The following is an 18,992-nucleotide window of genomic DNA, read 5'->3' on the forward strand; positions in this document are numbered from 1 at the left end:
GTGAAGGGCTTCTCTTGATGATCTTATTGATAATGATGAAAAATGAGAAGTGAATTGATCAACATGACATGAGCATGGGACAAGGTAAAAATCTGAGTCCCCGACAGGAATCGAACCCATGACCTCTTTTTTTCCTTTGTCCCACATTCGTGTCATGTTGGTTCAGTTCACTTTTTTTTTTTTTTGTTTCAGTTCACATTTCATTACTGAGCTTAAAATTCACAATCTTTATTCACTTATCACACTTAATGATGAAAAAGTAGCTTCTTCTAAAAAACATACCGAATTCAAGACTAGAAAACAAAAACCATGTATACCCTATTTTAGAATCGATACCCTGTTTCTGGCCAGCTGCAAAGAAAATCCATACCCTTTGGGCTTGCACATACCTATAGAGCCCATGTGATGGAGCACTACCCGCCCCCCCTCCCGGGCAGCAAGTGACCGACATAAAACAATAAAATGACTTTCACAAGTACAATTCTCTCAACGAGCTTTAATTTGTCAAGGCTTTTACAATTGACAAAATGTGGTATATATGTGACCAAAGCTTATTCCTACGATAAAAAAAAAGGCGGCAAAGGTTCCGCTAACTGGTCTGCCCAACTGCCATCTACCACATTGTCAGTCCTTTTAAAATATTTGTCTCCTCTGTTAATGTTATTTTAATAACATGCAAATTAACTTGAGGCTATATGTCAGTGTACGATACAATAATTAATGTCCCTTAAATATTTGTCCAGATTAGTCACGCTACCAGTACACGAGTGCATGTTATTATTAACATGCACTTTTTCCCCTTTCTTGAAATTTTTACAGAAACAACTTTTAATCTTCCATTCCAGGAGCACTTTGACAAGTTGCAGTTTACAGAGACTGCAGTAGATGGCAATGCACTCATCCCTAACCTAGCAGCGAGCGTCTCAAACAAGTTCAAGGAGAGGTTTCTTGTTGTGCGAAGACTTAAACAAGCTGTGGAGTCTTCTTGGACAACATCTCCGACAACGACCCCAACAGAATGCTGTCAGATAGCGAACTCACCGAAACGCCTCGAGTACGATTCAAGGTTTCGTAATAAAGTTGACTTTGCAAATTTATGCGTTAAGGTGTCACAGAGCGCCCCTTTGTCTCGACAGTATGTAGCTGATTCCGTATTGAGCGAGATGAAAGATATCTTGCAGCAATATCCTGTTATCAAATGGCAATACTTTGGATCTGAGGAAGGTATGCTGGCGAATTTCCCAGCGTTTGAGGATACAGCAGACTGCGAATCTTATGATCCTCGTTACAGACCATTTTATGTAGAAACAGCCACACCCGAACCAAAAGACGTTGTACTTGTTATTGACACAAGTGGATCAATGAGTGGGAACCAGATTGTCGTGGCTAAGGCGGCTGCTAAAACAGTTTTAAGTACAATGAATCCCAGGGATCGAGTAAGTAAAGTAAAGTAATCCACGACTGACGCTTTAAACAACATTTTAACGTTTTTGTTTACTTGTTTTTTGGCTTGACTGACTGACAGACTGCCTGATCGACCGACCGACCGACTGACGGACTGATTAGTGACTGACTGACTGACTGACTGGCTGACTAACTGACTTACTGACTACTGACTGACTGACTGACTGATTGACTGACTGACTGACTGACTGACTGATTCACTCACTGACTCACTGACTCACTGACTCACTGACTCACTGACTCACTGACTCACTGACTCACTGACTCACTGACTCACTGACTCACTGACTCACTGACTCACTGACTCACTGACTCACTGACTGATCAATTGGGTGGCTGATTTATTTCATATGTGATTCATTTTTTTTTTGACAGATTGGATTAGTGAAATTCAGCAGCGAGGCCGAAACACCAACTGGATACAACAATGATGGGAGAGACTGTCACAGCGAACGTTTGGCGGACGCCACACCGATTAACATAAAATACTTAAAGGATTTCGTGGATACACTTTTTGCAAGAGGTACGGATTTTTTATGATTAACTATTCGCTCGCAACAACAGGTTCAAGTGAATGAAAAAGGAATTCATTCAAGGAAAAAAATTTCCAGTTAAAACACGACTTCGATGTATCTCAATTTTTAATCTAGATTTCTTTATTATCCAGAGTTTTGCATGGTCGACTTCTCTAGATTCTTATTTCGCGTTTCTCGTGTTACTTATAATATGCAACTTTATCAGGGAATGTTTCAAGTGTTTTGCTGAGTATCAAAACGTTACCGATGAAAAGGGAAATATATAGGTGCACTGTTTTAAACAACGTGATGAGAGGGATAATCGAATTTCCGAGCAAACCCTTAAAGACTTTCACCAAAAAATTGTGACGAAGACCGTTTGTAAAACTATTTGGAAATCCTAACTGTATTGTGATGAACAATAACGGTCCTGTCTCGTTATTTTCTTTCAAACAGGAGGTACGGAGTATTCCAAGGCATTTACTCTGGCCTTCGACTTACTAAAGGGATCATCTCTTGGGAAAGGTCCTTCCAGGAAAAAAGTCATTATTTTTCTAACAGATGGTGAACCAAACGACGCAGCAAGTAAAATCATGCAGACCATAAAAACGAAGAACGCAGAGCTGAACAATACAGTGGTAATAATGACATATGGCATGCTAAAAAACTTGCAAATCCTCCAAGATATTGCTAAACAGGATGGGAGTAGTCACGGCGTTTCAAAAGCACCTGACGTCACTGTAAGTACTGTAACAGAAATGCAAGAAAGTCATATTTCTACACAACATATTAATACAAGAGCTGGAATTCATGTATGATAGGCGAATATCTGATTATTAAACTGAATTTAAGTTGTCTGTTAAATTGGGTCAAAATTTTCCTTGGTAGCGATTGCACTGAACCATTTTAAACGCAACTGGAGGGCTTGGGTTAAACATTTGCGATCAAATCTTTATTTCCTCTTTACAGAGGCGACCTAGCTGAGTGGTTTAGGGCGCTGGATTTTTAAAAATCTTGAGGTTCCTAGTTCAAATCTCCACCCTACTACTATCAGGATTGTTCAACTCCTCGACCGCGTTACGTGAATAGTCAAGTCAGCCTCCCACCAGCTGGGATTCTTAATAGTTTGTTGTCTATATGATAGATTTGTCTATTTATTTATTTATTTATTTATTTATTTTATTTTATTTTATTTTATTTTATTTTATTTTATTTTTTATTTTATTTATTTATTTATTTATTTATTTACTAACAGGGTACCAACTAGTGAAACGTTTGCTAAATACATTTGACAATTAAATAAAGTTATTTATTATTTTATTATCATTATTAAAGGCTGGAAAATTCACCTATGTTTCAAACGCGAATAACTTACGAAGGGACATGGCAACATACTACGACTTCTTCTCAACAAACACCGTTCGTAATGAGCCAATCATATCCATTCCTTACGTTGACGCCTTTGGAATAGGTAAGGCACCAAAGTATGTGACATCGTAATGCAACACTGGCTAAGTTACTAAATGAACGGAGGGATTTTGTATTGGGTTTGAAATGATCAGGGATTATATTTTGTGATCATTCCAAGGGAACTAAGTATTCCCTTAGGGACCGTTCATTTTTTATAAGGTAGGGGGGGCTGGTGGGAATTGGGGGGGGGGCATGCGAAAAAAAATGGCTTTCGAGGGGGGGCCATCCCAAAAAAAATAAGGAAAAAAGGGGGGGTCATGTGAAATATTTTAGTAAAACTTTAAAATGGCATAATGTTTGAATATCAAAAAAATTGCGATAGAATAAACATAGAAGGAAGGATACAAATTTATTACAAACTCTCCTTCTGCTTTAAAAAAACGTTTGGCGACAAAAAGCATTTGTAGCTACTGAAAAGAAGTATTTAACACTTATTTTCGAATGCAACTTTCACTGGCACTCATCTTCATCTTCGCTGTCGTCGAGTTCTTCGTTGCCGCTTGTGCTGCTATGGGAGTCTCTTTCACCAATGCTGCAAGAAGCAGCAATGCTTTCCGTCAGAGTGTACTCTTCAGGGTACATGAAGGTGTAAACATAATCTCTGACTTCCTGCTCAAGGTTTGTGGTGATTCTGCTTCTTGCAGCATTGGTGAAATAATTCCCTTCCAAGAGCTGTGCGATGTATGGCCCATCTCTTCTAAATAACGACGTGGCAACATCCACAACTTTAATACACTCTTCCGGGACGGCCGTTCTAGGAGGGTACACAAGGCATTTTGGAAAATCATTTCCTAGCAGGTTTCCAACACAGATTCCATAAACTCGTTGGACGCTGTTTTCAGTCCGCTTCCTCTTTCTTTCATTTGACTTTCTGCGGTTTTCTTTTTTCCTTCTCCTTTTGTTGATGTGCTGTTTGAGTATGCCCTTGAATATGCTGTTATAATTGCTCTTCTTATTTTCTAGTGCTTCCACGTCCTGCGTGACCTTCGTCAACTTAGCTTCTATACATTTGATCTGTTTTACATTAAAACTGTGGGCAAATTCTTCGCCCTGCTTCAAAGCAAGCCAATTGGACTGAAAGAGTGTGGAATCGTGTTCCTTTACATCTTTCAATATGACATTCAACTTTTCCACCATTGCTCTGTGCTCTTTGATGGAGGAGTTCAGTTTTCGTCCATCACTGGGCTTTAACTGGTACCCTGGCATGGAAAACTCACTCGCCCTTTCTGAACAGCCTTCCGCACTTAGAAAGATTGCTTCTTTTGCTCGTAAGATGTCAAACTGCCTGGATCGTTCAGCTGTAAACCTTTTCTTAAACGACTCGTCGCTTTCGCCATTATTGCGCATTTTGGAATGAGCCTCTTTCATGATGCTCATGTAGTAATGCACTCTTTTCCCGATTGGAAAAGCCCTTCATGGGTATGTTATGGTTTAAATTTAGTTTTGGCTAAAATTTTCAAACCAATTGGATTTTCATTTCTCTTTGTTCTGAATTATGACAATGAACTTGAGACATTGAAAATTAAGAAATTTTAAACCATAGATAAATTTAAACCATAACAAGTATGCTAAAATTTATAAAAAGTAATCCACTATTTGCAAGATTTGAGAACACTCATAGCTTTTTGTTCTACCTGCACAGGGCAACATTTATACATGCCTGTCACTAGAGTAGAGGGAAAAACCTTCCAAATAAAGACATCTGTAAATTAAATGTAACAATGTGTTTCACACAACACATCAACAGATTTCCAGTTTTCTCACAACACTTTGTACTTGGTTCAGTATCACAATGCAGGAGCAAGGAAAGACTCTGTTCCAGGCCACTGTTACTTCCGTAAGATTGAGAAGTTTATGAATGAGCACTATGAGGAGGGGGAGAACTACAGGGAGTTTCTAAAGTTGTCCTGTCAAGAAAAGGAAGGAGAAATTTGTTCTCTTTGTTCTGAATGGACTGGACCACCCATAGAAAGATACCCTAAACCAGTTCCTGACCATTCCTGCCTACCGGAATACCACTACCTCTCCTACCAGAAGACCCCAAAAGAAGGGCGTGATCCAGATGACTGGCAGCTAAGGGTCCAAGCGAAGAAAGAGCATGGAAGTGGCAGGCTGGTTTTATCTGACCCAGAGAGCGTTGCTCTGTTTGCAGATAAGTTCATTGTCAAATCAAAGTTTGTGGTTGATTATCTTCAGCATCTTGAAGTGCTGGAATTAAAAAGGAAAAAGAGAGCAGGAGAAAAGGCAAAGTTAAGTAGGGACGCAAAAGATAAATCACAGGAGGATTATCCTTGTACTGAGTTGTGCGAAGATCTAACCAAGCTTAAAAAGCTCCGTGTTCCAGAACTAAACAAGTACTTGAACCACCACGGGCTGAAGCAGCATTTGAAACGCAGCAAGAGTGAGAAAGTAAAGGCAATTGTAAGACATTCATGCTTGCAGCAGAAGAGTCCTCTCAGAGCTGGCCAACCAACACTGAGAAATGCCAGGACATTGACACAAAATGACAACAGGGCAAGTGCTGACAGCAGTGAAACGGATGGAAGTGACAATGATGAGTATGACAGTGATGCCATTGACTCTGGGGGAGAAGATGACTCAAGTGACGTCATTCTTGCATTCATCAATTCAGATGAGGAAGATGCCAATGAGAGGCCAAATGCCACACGCTCAGGGCGAGCCATAACTAGCAGATCCGAAATTGACTTCCCTTTCTTTTGATTTGTTTTTAAACAACAGCTCTCTGTAGTATAGGGATTCTAGTTTTGTCTTCATAGTGAGCACAATAACGTGAAGTAGGGGGATAATAGAGAAATATTAAAAAGTTGAAATCTAAATATTGTTTGTTCAATTTTTTTGGGGGGGGCGGTCATCCCAAAAAATTACCGCTATAAGGGGGGGGGGTATATGAAAAAATTGGTAAGCTGAGGGGGGGTCATGCGATTTTTAAATGGTGCTTCCCAAATCCCACCAGCCCCCCCTCCCTCATAAAAAATGAACGGTCCCTTAAAGTCTTACTATCTTATCGCCAGCCTGGTTGAAGAAATGTTAGCTAATATTTAATGATAATCATATTAAAACACCACTTGGGAATTTATCCATGCTGGACTGAAAACACATCCATCAAAACCAAGACCTGACTCTCAATAACGTATATTTATAACGTGGTGATAAAACCTTACTAAAAACCAAAGGGTGGATGCAATTCTTGGGATTTATATGCTGCAAACTTACTTGTTTCAAAAACTATCTTTTTCCTTTCAAACGGTAATTTTGCCATGTTTAACGATAGTTAGCTGCCTCGTCCATTCATATTATTTCAAGAAGTCTGTTAACATCCGCTTTTTGCCAACAGGTCTGGTAACATCCATAACACTGCCTTGTTATCACCAAGGCAAATTCATTGGCGTTGTTGGCACAGACATAAGTATGGCGGACCTTCTTTCTGAAATCACCTACTTTCAGAAGGGCCAATCAAGTTATGCTTTCATGGCAGACAGCTCCGGAAGGACCATGATGCATCCCCTTCTGCCAGCCCCTTCTAATGCCTTCGGCGACCCGATTTTTATGGACATCACGTCACTAGAACCTGAACCGGAGTTTTATTCCGTATTTGAATCGATCAAAAGGTAAGAATTTGCATCTTCTTTTAGTATAATAATAATAATAATAATAATAATAATAGTAATAACAATAATAATAATAATAATTATAATAACAATTATAATGACAATGACTTTATTATCGTGTCAATTACATCTAGCGGTGAAGAATCCCTACTGCTAATAGGGGAAACTTAACTAGAACTACAAATAATAGACAGAAGAGTCCTATAAGAGAAATTAGAATTTTGAGTTACAAAGATGGTAGCCACTACATCCATCTAGGATGTTGCTTAGATCTAGCCTCCGCACGTGGGTGTTAAACTGCTTGAGATTTTTTGCCGATCTTTATTTATTTGTTAGTTTGCCCCATTGTCTTGGGCCTATCTTTGGCCTAGATATTAACCTGAAATGATAGAAGACACATCTATTGGAAATATAAGCTGCCTATTAGCCTGCGTCAGCAAAACTAAATTCGGAAGCCTGAAAGTGATAACGTTCCTCAATTTTAATACCATGAATTGATTTCCAAGTAGACATTTGATGAGACGATCTTTCCTACTTGGGATGCAAAATTCTTTTCAGGGATTAAAATACGACAAATTACTTTATAACAGTTACTTCATTGTTGTTATTAAGACTAATTAATACTAATTTATAATCGTCTAACTCTTCAATAGGTAACTCAAAATAAATTATTTTCCCGTGGCTGTTTTTTTTCGTTTTATAAGCGGTGGATCTGGACAGAAGAATATTTCATCAAAACGCTTTTTGGCTAAAGGTGGGCAGGTAACTGAGGGTGTCACAGTTGTGGAAATACCCTCAATCTATTACTGGTTGCCAGTTGAGGAGACCAATTTTACCGTTGGCATTGTGGTAGCAGTTGGCGACAAGGACGAAACACTAGGAATTCAAGCTATTCCTTCAGGTAAATAATATTAACCACGATCCTGGTTAAAGTCAGAATAAGCAGAGTTCTTAAATGGTATTTAATTATTTACCTTTACTTTATTATGGCTTGTATTTGTAGCCGATATAACGCGTCCTCTGATTGGGTAATTCAAGGGCATTATTCTGCCATAATGCCCGCAGGCCGATTACGGGCTTCCAAAGGCAAGGCAAACAGCCATATGATAAACAGCTTGTTAACCTTGAACATTCGGTCCGGGACAATCTCAAACTTCGGCCTTGCCGTGTCGACCTCCCTATCGCCCGGTCAATACGGCAATGTCTCGGTTTGAGACCTCTCTCTTGGTTAATAGGTAGTTGGTAATGATTCGTTTACTCTTGCGAAGTAAAGAGATTCTGTAACGCAGTTTTCACCCAGAAATAATATCATGCTACCATAGGTTGATACAACATCAATGGAATCGAATGCACGAATTGAATGAAAGGAAATTTCCCTACATCCTCCACGACTCTAAGAGTATTGAAGCTCCCTTGAAAAGAGTGGCAACAATGCATGTTGACGTCGCATAACGTGGGAGTTACGTCAGGATTTCCAAAATTCGACGTCTTAGATTGCTTCATTTTTACACGTGGCTTCAGAAAACCACCAAAGAAACCCCTGAAAATTCTGAAAACTCGAAAACTGTCTTACATAATCAAAACTAACAGAAGGATGCTACTTTCGATATAAAACGAAAAAGTTACTGCGGGCAATGAATTGTTATCTTAAGTGAAATTCGAAATGTTTGTAAAAGTATGTTTGTAAAAATAAAGTTGCCACAGCAACCTTATTTTAGTAAAAAAAGACAGGGCATTTTTGTTCTAAAGGTAATTGTATTCGAGGACTGTGGATACAAAGTTGTCGAAATATATAGATCAGGACACGTTGTAACTAGCTAGTTGCAATGCGACATAATTTCCCAGATCGCTTTCACAAACTCAACTAACTTTATCTTTTTTTTTTTTTTTTTTTCTTTCACTGAATTCCACAGGCTTCAAGTTCTTGTATCATAGCTTGGACTTGATCAAACCTGATGATCCTTGTGTTCACTTTTCAAGATATGCTGCAAACGGTCAATAGTAAATAATGCTAGCATTATTACAATTATAATTAGTAAATGCAGCTCATAAGATGACGTGAGCAATTTAGGTAAATATAACCTTACATACGGCTGGCGTGCCTGAAATTTAAATTGAACAGTCAGGATTCAGCAGGCGGGAAAAACTTTACTGTCCTGACGTTAACTGATGTAAGTTAACAGGAAACGCATTGAAATCAGGCAACTTTTCTCACTGGAGATGGCATTAAATATTGACGAAAAGAGTTTGCAATTCCAAAAACCATATCAGTTTGTAAAAAATATATATGTATAAATCAGTTTGTAAAAAGTGAAAAACTGAAACATTTTGTGCCTCCAAGCTTCTAATTTGGCGCCAAAAATGGGTCGCCGGCGAGCGGCAGGCAACTCGCTCGTAGTTCGTCGAGTATCGCCAGGTAGGATAATAGCTGTGTTCTTGTGAACAAAATATGCTGTTCCTCGTCAGACCCGGAATAGTCAAGTATCAACTATCAGAAGAGGCCAAAGCAAATTTAGAATTGTCTTTATTTTGTTCGCTGCGAAGAAAGCCTTTTGGTAGGACAGCTCAGTTTTGACTACCGTTCGCAGTTCGGGTGCAGCCCCAGTATGCAAGGAAAGTCTACATACGAACCAAGTGGCCCATCAGGCTGGAGCTTATCGCGGTTTCTAAGACACGAAGCGACTAGGAGTATTTCTACTCCTCACTGGATGGGATGCTAGTTGCATCGCAATATTTTAACATTACAAGAACAAGTCTGACGTAACTGCGACCAAAATTGTGGTTCGTGTCATAGTTTTATATTTTATTATGTATCGTTTGCCTATCGCATTCTGCTTTAATTAACAGAGTGAAAAGGAGCAGTACTTCGTGCGTAGTAAAATAGAGTGTTACCCTTTTTACCGTAAATGCCATAAAAACTCATGTCTCTTTTTTTTATTGCTACTTCGTGGCATCAATTTAGTACTCTTAATAATGCTTGATTTGAAATAAGTCCTTATCGTCTCTAATAAGCCCCCTTATGCATAACGCTCCCCCACCTTTGTATTTTTGTAGTTTAAGGAGAATTCTCTTCAGTAATTAGGAATTGTCATTACAGATTCAACTGTGGTGAAGTTTGGTGCAGAAGCGTTCAAAGATCCATATACCTACCTTAGTTTAGATGAGACAGTCCCTGAAATAAAAGCTTATAGAAGATTTATGACAAGTACACGCTCGCCAAACCCCGGCTTCAAAGAAGGCATTCGGGACACAGTTATAGCCACGCGAAAGGTGGAAGATATTTGGTTTCGTGAAAAGATGGATTACACGAAGTATCTGGTTTGGAGATATATTGGTACTGCCAATGGTGTGTTCAGAATGACGCCAGGAACCTCGCTGGCGAAATCGTACGACCCAAGGAAAAGACCATGGTAAGTCTCTGCCTGTGAAGTGCCAACTAAATGACGCACACTTTTCATATGAGCCAGGTAACCCGGCTGGCTCGATTTCCGGGACAAAGTTAACTTTGTTGTTGCGCATATGGGATTATCATTATTATTATTATCATTATTATTATTATTATTATTATTATTATTACAATACAAACATTACTTACAGTTCATTTTTACAATACTACATTACTCGCGATAACTTTACGATTAACGCTACATTACTTTCATACTACATCAAATACAATTCTAAATACTACATTGCCACATCACTACGTAACTACATTACTACATTTCTGCATTACTATATTGCTACGTTACTACATTACTACATTACTTCATGACTATATGACTACATGACTACATGACTACATGATTACATGACTTCATGACTACATGACTACATGACTACATGACTACATGACTACATGAATACATTATTTCATTACTACATTACTACATTACTACATTACTACATTACTACATTACTACATTACTACATTACTACATTACTACATAACTACATAACTACATTACTACATTACTACACCACTGCACCACTGCACCACTGCACCACTGCACCACTGCACCACTGCACCACTGCACCACTGCACCACTGCACCACTGCACCACTGCACCACTGCACCACTGCACCACTACACCACTGCACCACTGCACCACTGCACCACTGCACCACTGCAAACCTGCACCACTGCATACCTGCACCACTGCAAACCTGCACCACTGCAGACCTGCTATATCTAAATTCTAATGCCGATCCTTTACATAAGTAGTAAAATAAAATATTAATATTATTTCTCGTACAAATCTGGTTATTTAGGTACCACACCGCGCTAAGCAACAAGGGATTGGTTGCCCTTTCCACCCCTTACATAGACGCCTTTGGTGCAGGAGTGGTGATAACCGCTGCCCGCACTATTTACCGTGGTGAGACAAACAGCCAGCACAAAACAAATGACAAAGTTATTGCCGTTATGGGTGCGGACTTTCCTCTATCATACTTCCAAAAGTGAGTCTGTTAGTTTTACCAGAAACATAGGTTAACCGTCTTTCGGAACATAACCATATATAGTGATAGGCCAATAAAAATTCAAATGTAGTTTTTTCAGGTCAATATTTTTACCATTATCATTGTCGTTATCATTATCCTTATCGTGATCGTGATCGTGATCGTTATCGTGATCATGATCGTGATCACTATCATTATTATGTCACTTCTGGTACATAACCTGATAAAATGCCAGCGATAACACATTGACTAGCATCCCTCACAGGGTGTTTACCCTACTAATAGGTGATATTTTTTCAGACTCCTGACAGATACATATCCAAAATGCAAAGAAACCAACTTTGACTGTTTCGTGCTTGACGCAGCTGGATTTCTTATCATGCACGATGATTTCCTTGTGCCTGATATAACCGCCAAAACACTGGAATATGTCCACATCACTGAAAAGGAAAAAGACGTAGCCGAAGATTTGTTACAGAAAGGTTATCTGGTGAAAGAAGAATGCCGCAATTTGGAGAAAATCAGGCTACAAAACTTTTACAAGGTTAAGATTCCATTACAAGGCGTTGATACGCTGAATAGTGGAGCCCGCTGCAAGAAGTACCAGCTCTCTAGTGTGGTGGCAACTAATGCGTTTTTAGGTAAGAAAGTGAAAAATTTTGGTGACCCACGATACCTTTTTCAGCACAGTGACTTTTAATGGCAGATATATTTTTAAAATACTACTTTTTTTCATTTATGTTACATATAACTCCACTCCTCCATTGTCCAAGCAAATTGCCACTAGGCATTAAGGAATGAATGGAGATAGAGGCATGAGACGTAATAGTATTTAAAGTATTTTGGGAAAAAAATAACTTTTAATGGACATCGAAGGAATCGATGAGTACAAAAGAAATCAAATTTTGTAGATAGCTGGGTATGCGTGTACTGTTTACTGTCATTATCTCTCATTTTCTTATCTACCCCGGCCTGCGTTGCACGGCGGAAATTTTATCTTCTTGGCCCAACTATATACCGAGAACCTTTTGCGCTGCCAGTATAATGCAAAATTCAGCTGATTCCTTTTCAATAATCTGTTAATTCATTTTATTGGGATTTTTTAGCAGGCTTGTTCGTCGACCTGATCCACCATGCTGACATATATGTTTCTTTCATCAGGAATCATATCACGTGAAGGTTCATGCCCCTCCAGGTCTTGCACGTGTTCCAGTAACAAAGAATGCTCCAGTGTCCAGGGTTTGACTTGCCAGTGTCCATGCTCTTCGCGACTTGACTTCCATTATTGTAGAAGCGAGTTTCCGGCCAGCAAGTGAGAAAACACAACGCTCTTTGCACTGCACCTGTCAATAACACGCGAACTCTAAGTTTAGAACTCTAACGGTTGAATTTTAAACTGTCGTAAATTTATCTCACAAAGTTCTCCAGAAACAAAATCATTTATTGAACCAGTTGGAAAAGTTTCGTCTTTGATATAAGGTTTTTAAGTTTATCTACTTTTTTTTTTTCATAATTTTGATTTACATCAGTGTAAAATACTGTTAGGTTTTCATCGGGTAGAATGCCTGGACATTATTAATTATTCATGACCGGCGAAGCGGCAAATTTGAATGTTTGCGTGTCGTGAAATGCCCTGATTAAGAGAAGAAAGGGTCCAAATTGGCCCAATAGCGTTGATAAAACTTACTGTTCTGGTTTCCAGGAGTTAAAACTTCAACTTTCACGCGCGGCTTTTTGAAGAAGAAGGTTGAATCTTCAATTTAAGCCGTTAAGTAAGTTGATATATGAGGTATAAGGAATAGCTTTTTGCTCTTGAAAATGGGCAAAAATTGGCCATTTTTTGTATGGGGACCGTTTTCAGAAGCAATTTTCAGACCATCTAAACTGGCCTTCCTAATTTTCACGCACGGCAAATGAAAGATGGCTTTTTACTGAAACAAAACCCGTTTCAAATTTGAAAATCGGTCCACAGGAACCTGTAGCTTTTTGAGTTTGAAAACTTCTTGTTGGAGTTGCATTTGAAAATGGCGCGTCTTCGATGGAAGAGCTATTGTCTTAAGCACACGTCTGTATAACAATGGCTGTCAAAACTAAACAATACCCATTCAAGAAAACCACTTGACTGTAACTGAAATATTCATTACCGCGAATTTCAAAAGTATGCTGTCGGCGCAGCTGATTCATTCGAAAACCTGTTGCTCAATGAACACGCGCGCAGTTGTTTTGCTTAAACGAAAGAACCAATTATTTTTATTCCTATCAAAGTTTTAGGGGATTTCAAGGCGAATAAAGTAAAGTAAACATCGCCAATTACTTTAAAAAAACTTCAAAGAGGCCAGCGAGTTATTGTGTGACAACAACAGCGCGAAGACTCGTGTCAATCGGTCAGATTTTTTTGAGAAACTCGGCTTTCAAGACCAGATCTTTAGCAAAGAAACAATTCTTTTTATTCCTAGCAAAGTTTTAGGGGATTTCAAGGCGAATAAAGTAAGGTAAACATCGCCAATTACTGAAAAACTTCAAAGAGGCCAGCGAGTTATTGTGTGACAACAACAGCGTGAAGACTCGTGTCAATCGGTCAGATTTTTTTGAGAAACTCGGCTTTCAAGACCAGATCTTTAGCAAAGAAACAATTCTTTTTATTCCTAGCAAAGTTTTAGGGGATTTCAAGGCGAATAAAGTAAGGTAAACATCGCCAATTACTGAAAAACTTCAAAGAGGCCAGCGAGTTATTGTGTGACAACAACAGCGTGAAGACTCGTGTCAATCGGTCAGATTTTTTTGAGAAACTCGGCTTTCAAGACCAGATCTTTAGCAAAGAAACAATTCTTTTTATTCCTAGCAAAGTTTTAGGGGATTTCAAGGCGAATAAAGTAAGGTAAACATCGCCAATTACTGAAAAACTTCAAAGAGGCCAGCGAGTTATTGTGTGACAACAACAGCGTGAAGACTCGTGTCAATCGGTCAGATTTTTTTTGAGAAACTCGGCTTTCAAGACCAGATCTTTAGCAAAGAAACAATTATTTTTATTCCTAGCAAAGTTTTAGGGGATTTCAAGGCGAATAAAGTAAGGTAAACATCGCCAATTACTGAAAAACTTCAAAGAGGCGAGCAAGTTATTGTCAACAACAGCGTGAAGACTCGTGTCAATCGGTCAGATTTTTTTGAGAAACTCGGCTTTCAAGACCAGATCTTTAGCAAAGAAACAATTCTTTTTATTCCTAGCAAAGTTTTAGGGGATTTCAAGGCGAATAAAGTAAGGTAAACATCGCCAATTACTGAAAAACTTCAAAGAGGCCAGCGAGTTATTGTGTGACAACAACAGCGTGAAGACTCGTGTCAATCGGTCAGATTTTTTTTGAGAAACTCGGCTTTCAAGACCAGATCTTTAGCAAAGAAACAATTATTTTTATTCCTAGCAAAGTTTTAGGGGATTTCAAGGCGAATAAAGTAAGGTAAACATCGCCAATTACTGAAAAACTTCAAAGAGGCGAGCAAGTTATTGTCAACAACAGCGTGAAGACTCGTGTCAATCGGTCAGATTTTTTTGAGAAACTCGGCTTTCAAGACCAGATCTTTAGCAAAGAAACAATTATTTTTATTCCTAGCAAAGTTTTAGGGGATTTCAAGGCGAATAAAGTAAGGTAAACATCGCCAATTACTGAAAAACTTCAAAGAGGCCAGCGAGTTATTATGTGACAACAACAGCGTGAAGACTGGTGTCATCAGTCAGATATTTTTGAGAAGCTCGGCTTTCAAGACCAGATCTTTAGCAAAGAAACAATTCTTTTTATTCCTTGCAAAGTTTTAGGGGATTTCAAGGCGAATAAAGTAAGGGAAACATCGCCAATTACTGAAAAATTTCGAAGAGGCGAACGAGTTATTGTGTGACAACAATCTTCGAAGTTTTTGTCACAGAATAATTCGCTCGCGTGAAGATAAGAGAGTTATTCCGTGGATAATTATTCTCCGGAACTTCTTCTGTGATATCCTTTACGTAAAGAAATCACACCAAAACCATGCTATACATCTAAAATCTCATTTAGACTATCAGATAGTCTAAATCTGTGCTATTTGGAATGTATGTTTATGTGGTACGAACATGTACGAACGCGTATGTAGGTGGTACGAAAATGGGTGGTACGAAAAGACGTTGGTACGAAAAACCCGGATACATGTAATGGCCTATGGTAAAAATCGGATGCAAATATCCATTACAAGTCCAACGCTTGAAATAGCCAGCTTGAAATACGCGATATCGGAAACAATAGAATAAAGAATAACTTTCGAGGCCTTTGTTTCTTAACCCCGCCTTGACAAGTTAATGAGCTAAGGCAGTATTCCCTTCGGAGGAAAGCGTACGTGATCTTTGACCAATCAGAGCGTCCCTGTTTACGCTTCGCTGCTAATATTACAGACCTATAATTTTTATTCGACTGCAAGTAAATGTCCCGAGAACAATAGGCATTCTACGCGATGGAAGCTCAGAGTTGGCATATGTCACTGGAAGGGGCAGCAATGGCAGTTAATGTTGACTGGGTATGTGATGCGTTTAAGAATCGTTCGGAACCGTGGTCTTCGCCGCCATGTTGCATAGTTGATCAAAGTTTTATTGATCCTGTCATTTAACATGGCTGACACGGTCTTTGTTATTTGAATTTCCCGGGAATGGTTGCAAACCACCGATTGGTGCGGGTGCTGCTCTAAAAATGTAAGTTGTGACATTTATTGACATAAATTAATATTTTGCCGACACGGAACGGAGCACTGGGTGAGAGAGTAGTACGCGAAGGCTCATGGGTAGTACGTTTGTAAAAAGAGACGGATGAGAAACTTTTGACATTCTACGGTCAGCCTTGCCACTACCACTTTCCCGTAAGGTTTATTTTTATTGTGTAATTAGCGTCATATGATTTGTTTTTTCATTCTGTTGTTTATAGATCAACCTTAAAACCCCAAAGGTGGCGCCACTGCATTTGGTCGGGGGTACACGGTCCCTATTTTTCCTAACAAGAGGTTTTTGGGGTTTACGTGTCCGACTTTGGCGCATGTAGGACGTTACTTCATGTATTTCTTATCCACTTTGTTGTAAGCTTATTGTCGCAAATAAAACATATCTTGGGCCTGGCTGACCAACGTGCCCATGCCTCAACCTTTGAGCGTGCTCGGTTGTGTAGTGAAGGCAAAATATATAGTTTACACAAGTAAACATAGCTTTCCCGAAAAACGTTGTCTTTTTGTCTTTTTCTTCCTTCGCAGCACTTCTGTTTGTCCTGTGCCCGCGACAGTCGTTCCTTCTGAGCAAATCAATGATCCTTCCGTAAGTGGCTTAGAGAAATGCTTTGACCCAAAATGCAACGAGAAGACAGATTCAGGGTCATGTGACGGGATAGTGGGTTGCTATTGGTGCATTAGAGACAGAAACGACGCTCCACTTTCCAACAAATACTGCGCTGATATCAACGCCTGTTATGGCGGCAAAGAAGGTAGGTTGCAGTAAATTTTATAAGCAGCAGTTCTGTCATCGGATCCAAGATTCACTCAAGGGCTTTGACGTCACCTTCTTTTATGAAAGAATCGGGGGCTTTTCTTGTGCTCTTATTGTAAATTCTTCAGCACGTAATGTAAATCAGAGCAAAATATGTATTTTGACTTGGTGAGATCCAGTTAAAGTAACGAAGAGGTCATCATTACGAAAGTAAATCTATCATATCGGGTGACAATTACTACAAGTAGAATGTTTCGTTACTAGTCGAAATTGCAATTAGTGACAGGACTTATCTTGTCACTTGAAATCCACTGACTGGAATGTTCAGTGTAAATAAAAGGATATTGCGTTATCTATTTCTTCAGGCGCAAGAGCTCCTGGAAGCAGTGATGCTCCTAAAGACCCCGATTACGATAATGATGATGACGACAAGGGTGGAATGTCGGATGGAGTCATTGCTGGTATCGTCATTGGAGTAATAGTTGCTACTGCTGTAGCAGTATGTATAGTCGTCCAATGCAGTAATAGAAAAAGGTTACCGTCACCGCCGTCTCCTGCGGTCCAGGCGTCAGCGCCACCATACCCTGCCTGGCATAGAGTGGATGCCAGTGCATTCTACAATCTCGGACAAAACTGTTGAGACAACTGAGTCAAATGTAGACCTATGACACATTCCCACTCTTATTACCTACTTTTCCACGGCCTTTCCCGCTTTCAATTTTGCTTTGTGCGTGAATTAAGCGTGAATGGTTCATCGTAAAAGATATTTTCTAAAAAAACAAACGGAAACTTTGAGAAGGGAGGGTGGGGAGGGGGGGGGAAGGGCATTTCTGGCCTGGGGGTGTCTTTTAAGCATCGCAGTTTGAGGAGAGCGGCTTTGATATGTCTTTGTCTCAACAGGTTTTGTCCGCGATTACAGATCAGAACTGAGAGTGTGAAGTGTCTTTCTTGCTAGGGTATTAACGTACAAAAAGTAGGAATCGGAAAAGTACATCAAATTACGAGTTATGGTGCTTTTAAAAGGACAAGCCATTATGCATTAAGTCACTTTTTTTAATGTGTAAAATATACTATTAAGAATCAACGGAAACAACCAAGGTGGTAAGTCACGTGAACAAGACTGGATAAGAATGACAACGTTGAGATGGATTGTAATCGACAAACTTGAAAAATGTAGGCTAACGTTCTCGAGATGTACCACCCTTCACATATCATCTGCTACGACTTCCCTCTAAACGGTCATTGTGACATTTCAGTCCTGCATATATATCTTGCTCTTTCTTAGAATCTGTAGACTTTGTCTCGTCTACTGTCTTGGTGAATTCACAGGCAGCGGGTAACACAGTTTTGGTTTTTATGACCTTCAGAAGAAAGCATCGTTTAGTTTTGTCTTCCTATATATAATTATATACTATAGAAATTGTATGGTCAATTTTGTATCATCTATAAAGTTTAAGAGTCCCTGTCCATAAAAATGGAAAATAACTCGGCAACGGTCGAAAATTCGATTTCGCTCATATTTTCATGGTAGATAGGCAAGGGCATGACAAAAACTACTGGATAGTTTTTTTGGCAAAATATCCTTTTATTTCAAAGAAATATGCAAATTACCAAATTCCGTTAAAATAGTCATTTGACGCACCATTTTATTAAACAAGTTTGAGAGCCTCGCATGCAAAACCACATCATTCTTCCGTCTTAAAACACTCAAATATTTTTGTACAATGTTTAAATGTGTACTGGGTTGATTTTAGGGAATGTTGCGTTGTCTTTTTGGGTGCAAAATAGTTAAATTTCGAAGACATGTATTTCATTCAGTTAAAAGTACTTCGTGAAAATAATTAATTTTCACTATGTGCGAAACCTTCAAATGGATTAAGCTTCTGGTGGTTGAATCGCGGAAGGATGGTCTACAGATTCCTGTAAAAATTTCTTTGGGCAAATGATTGTGAGCGACGCGAGAGCTTT

General features: G+C 39.1%; 1 protein-coding gene across 2 annotated transcripts in view; it reads left to right on the forward strand.

Moving 5' to 3' along the window:
- The window catches only part of LOC145502777 (VWFA and cache domain-containing protein 1-like), a 50,009-nt gene extending 31,535 nt beyond the window's left edge, over positions 1–18,474 (forward strand). The window contains exons 15-27 of one of the 2 annotated variants that reach the window (XM_081482152.1): positions 846–1,436; positions 1,840–1,987; positions 2,436–2,719; positions 3,315–3,450; positions 6,805–7,078; positions 7,783–7,979; positions 8,992–9,072; positions 10,176–10,488; positions 11,348–11,536; positions 11,837–12,177; positions 12,698–12,848; positions 16,796–17,022; positions 17,390–18,474. In XM_081482152.1, coding sequence (XP_081338278.1) covers positions 846–1,436; positions 1,840–1,987; positions 2,436–2,719; positions 3,315–3,450; positions 6,805–7,078; positions 7,783–7,979; positions 8,992–9,072; positions 10,176–10,488; positions 11,348–11,536; positions 11,837–12,177; positions 12,698–12,848; positions 16,796–17,022; positions 17,390–17,664 — 3,207 coding nt within the window. In that variant the 3' untranslated portion in view covers positions 17,665–18,474. Of the gene's footprint in view, positions 1–845; positions 1,437–1,839; positions 1,988–2,435; positions 2,720–3,314; positions 3,451–6,804; positions 7,079–7,782; positions 7,980–8,991; positions 9,073–10,175; positions 10,489–11,347; positions 11,537–11,836; positions 12,178–12,645; positions 12,849–16,795; positions 17,023–17,389 lie in introns of those variants that run through there. The other variant, XM_081482153.1, reaches the window with a different exon arrangement.
- Positions 18,475–18,992: the final 518 nt, after the last annotated feature.

Source organism: Orbicella franksi, chromosome 11 (assembly GCF_964199315.1).
Source record: "Orbicella franksi chromosome 11, jaOrbFran1.1, whole genome shotgun sequence".
In the NCBI taxonomy this organism is placed as follows: Eukaryota; Metazoa; Cnidaria; class Anthozoa; order Scleractinia; family Merulinidae; genus Orbicella; species Orbicella franksi.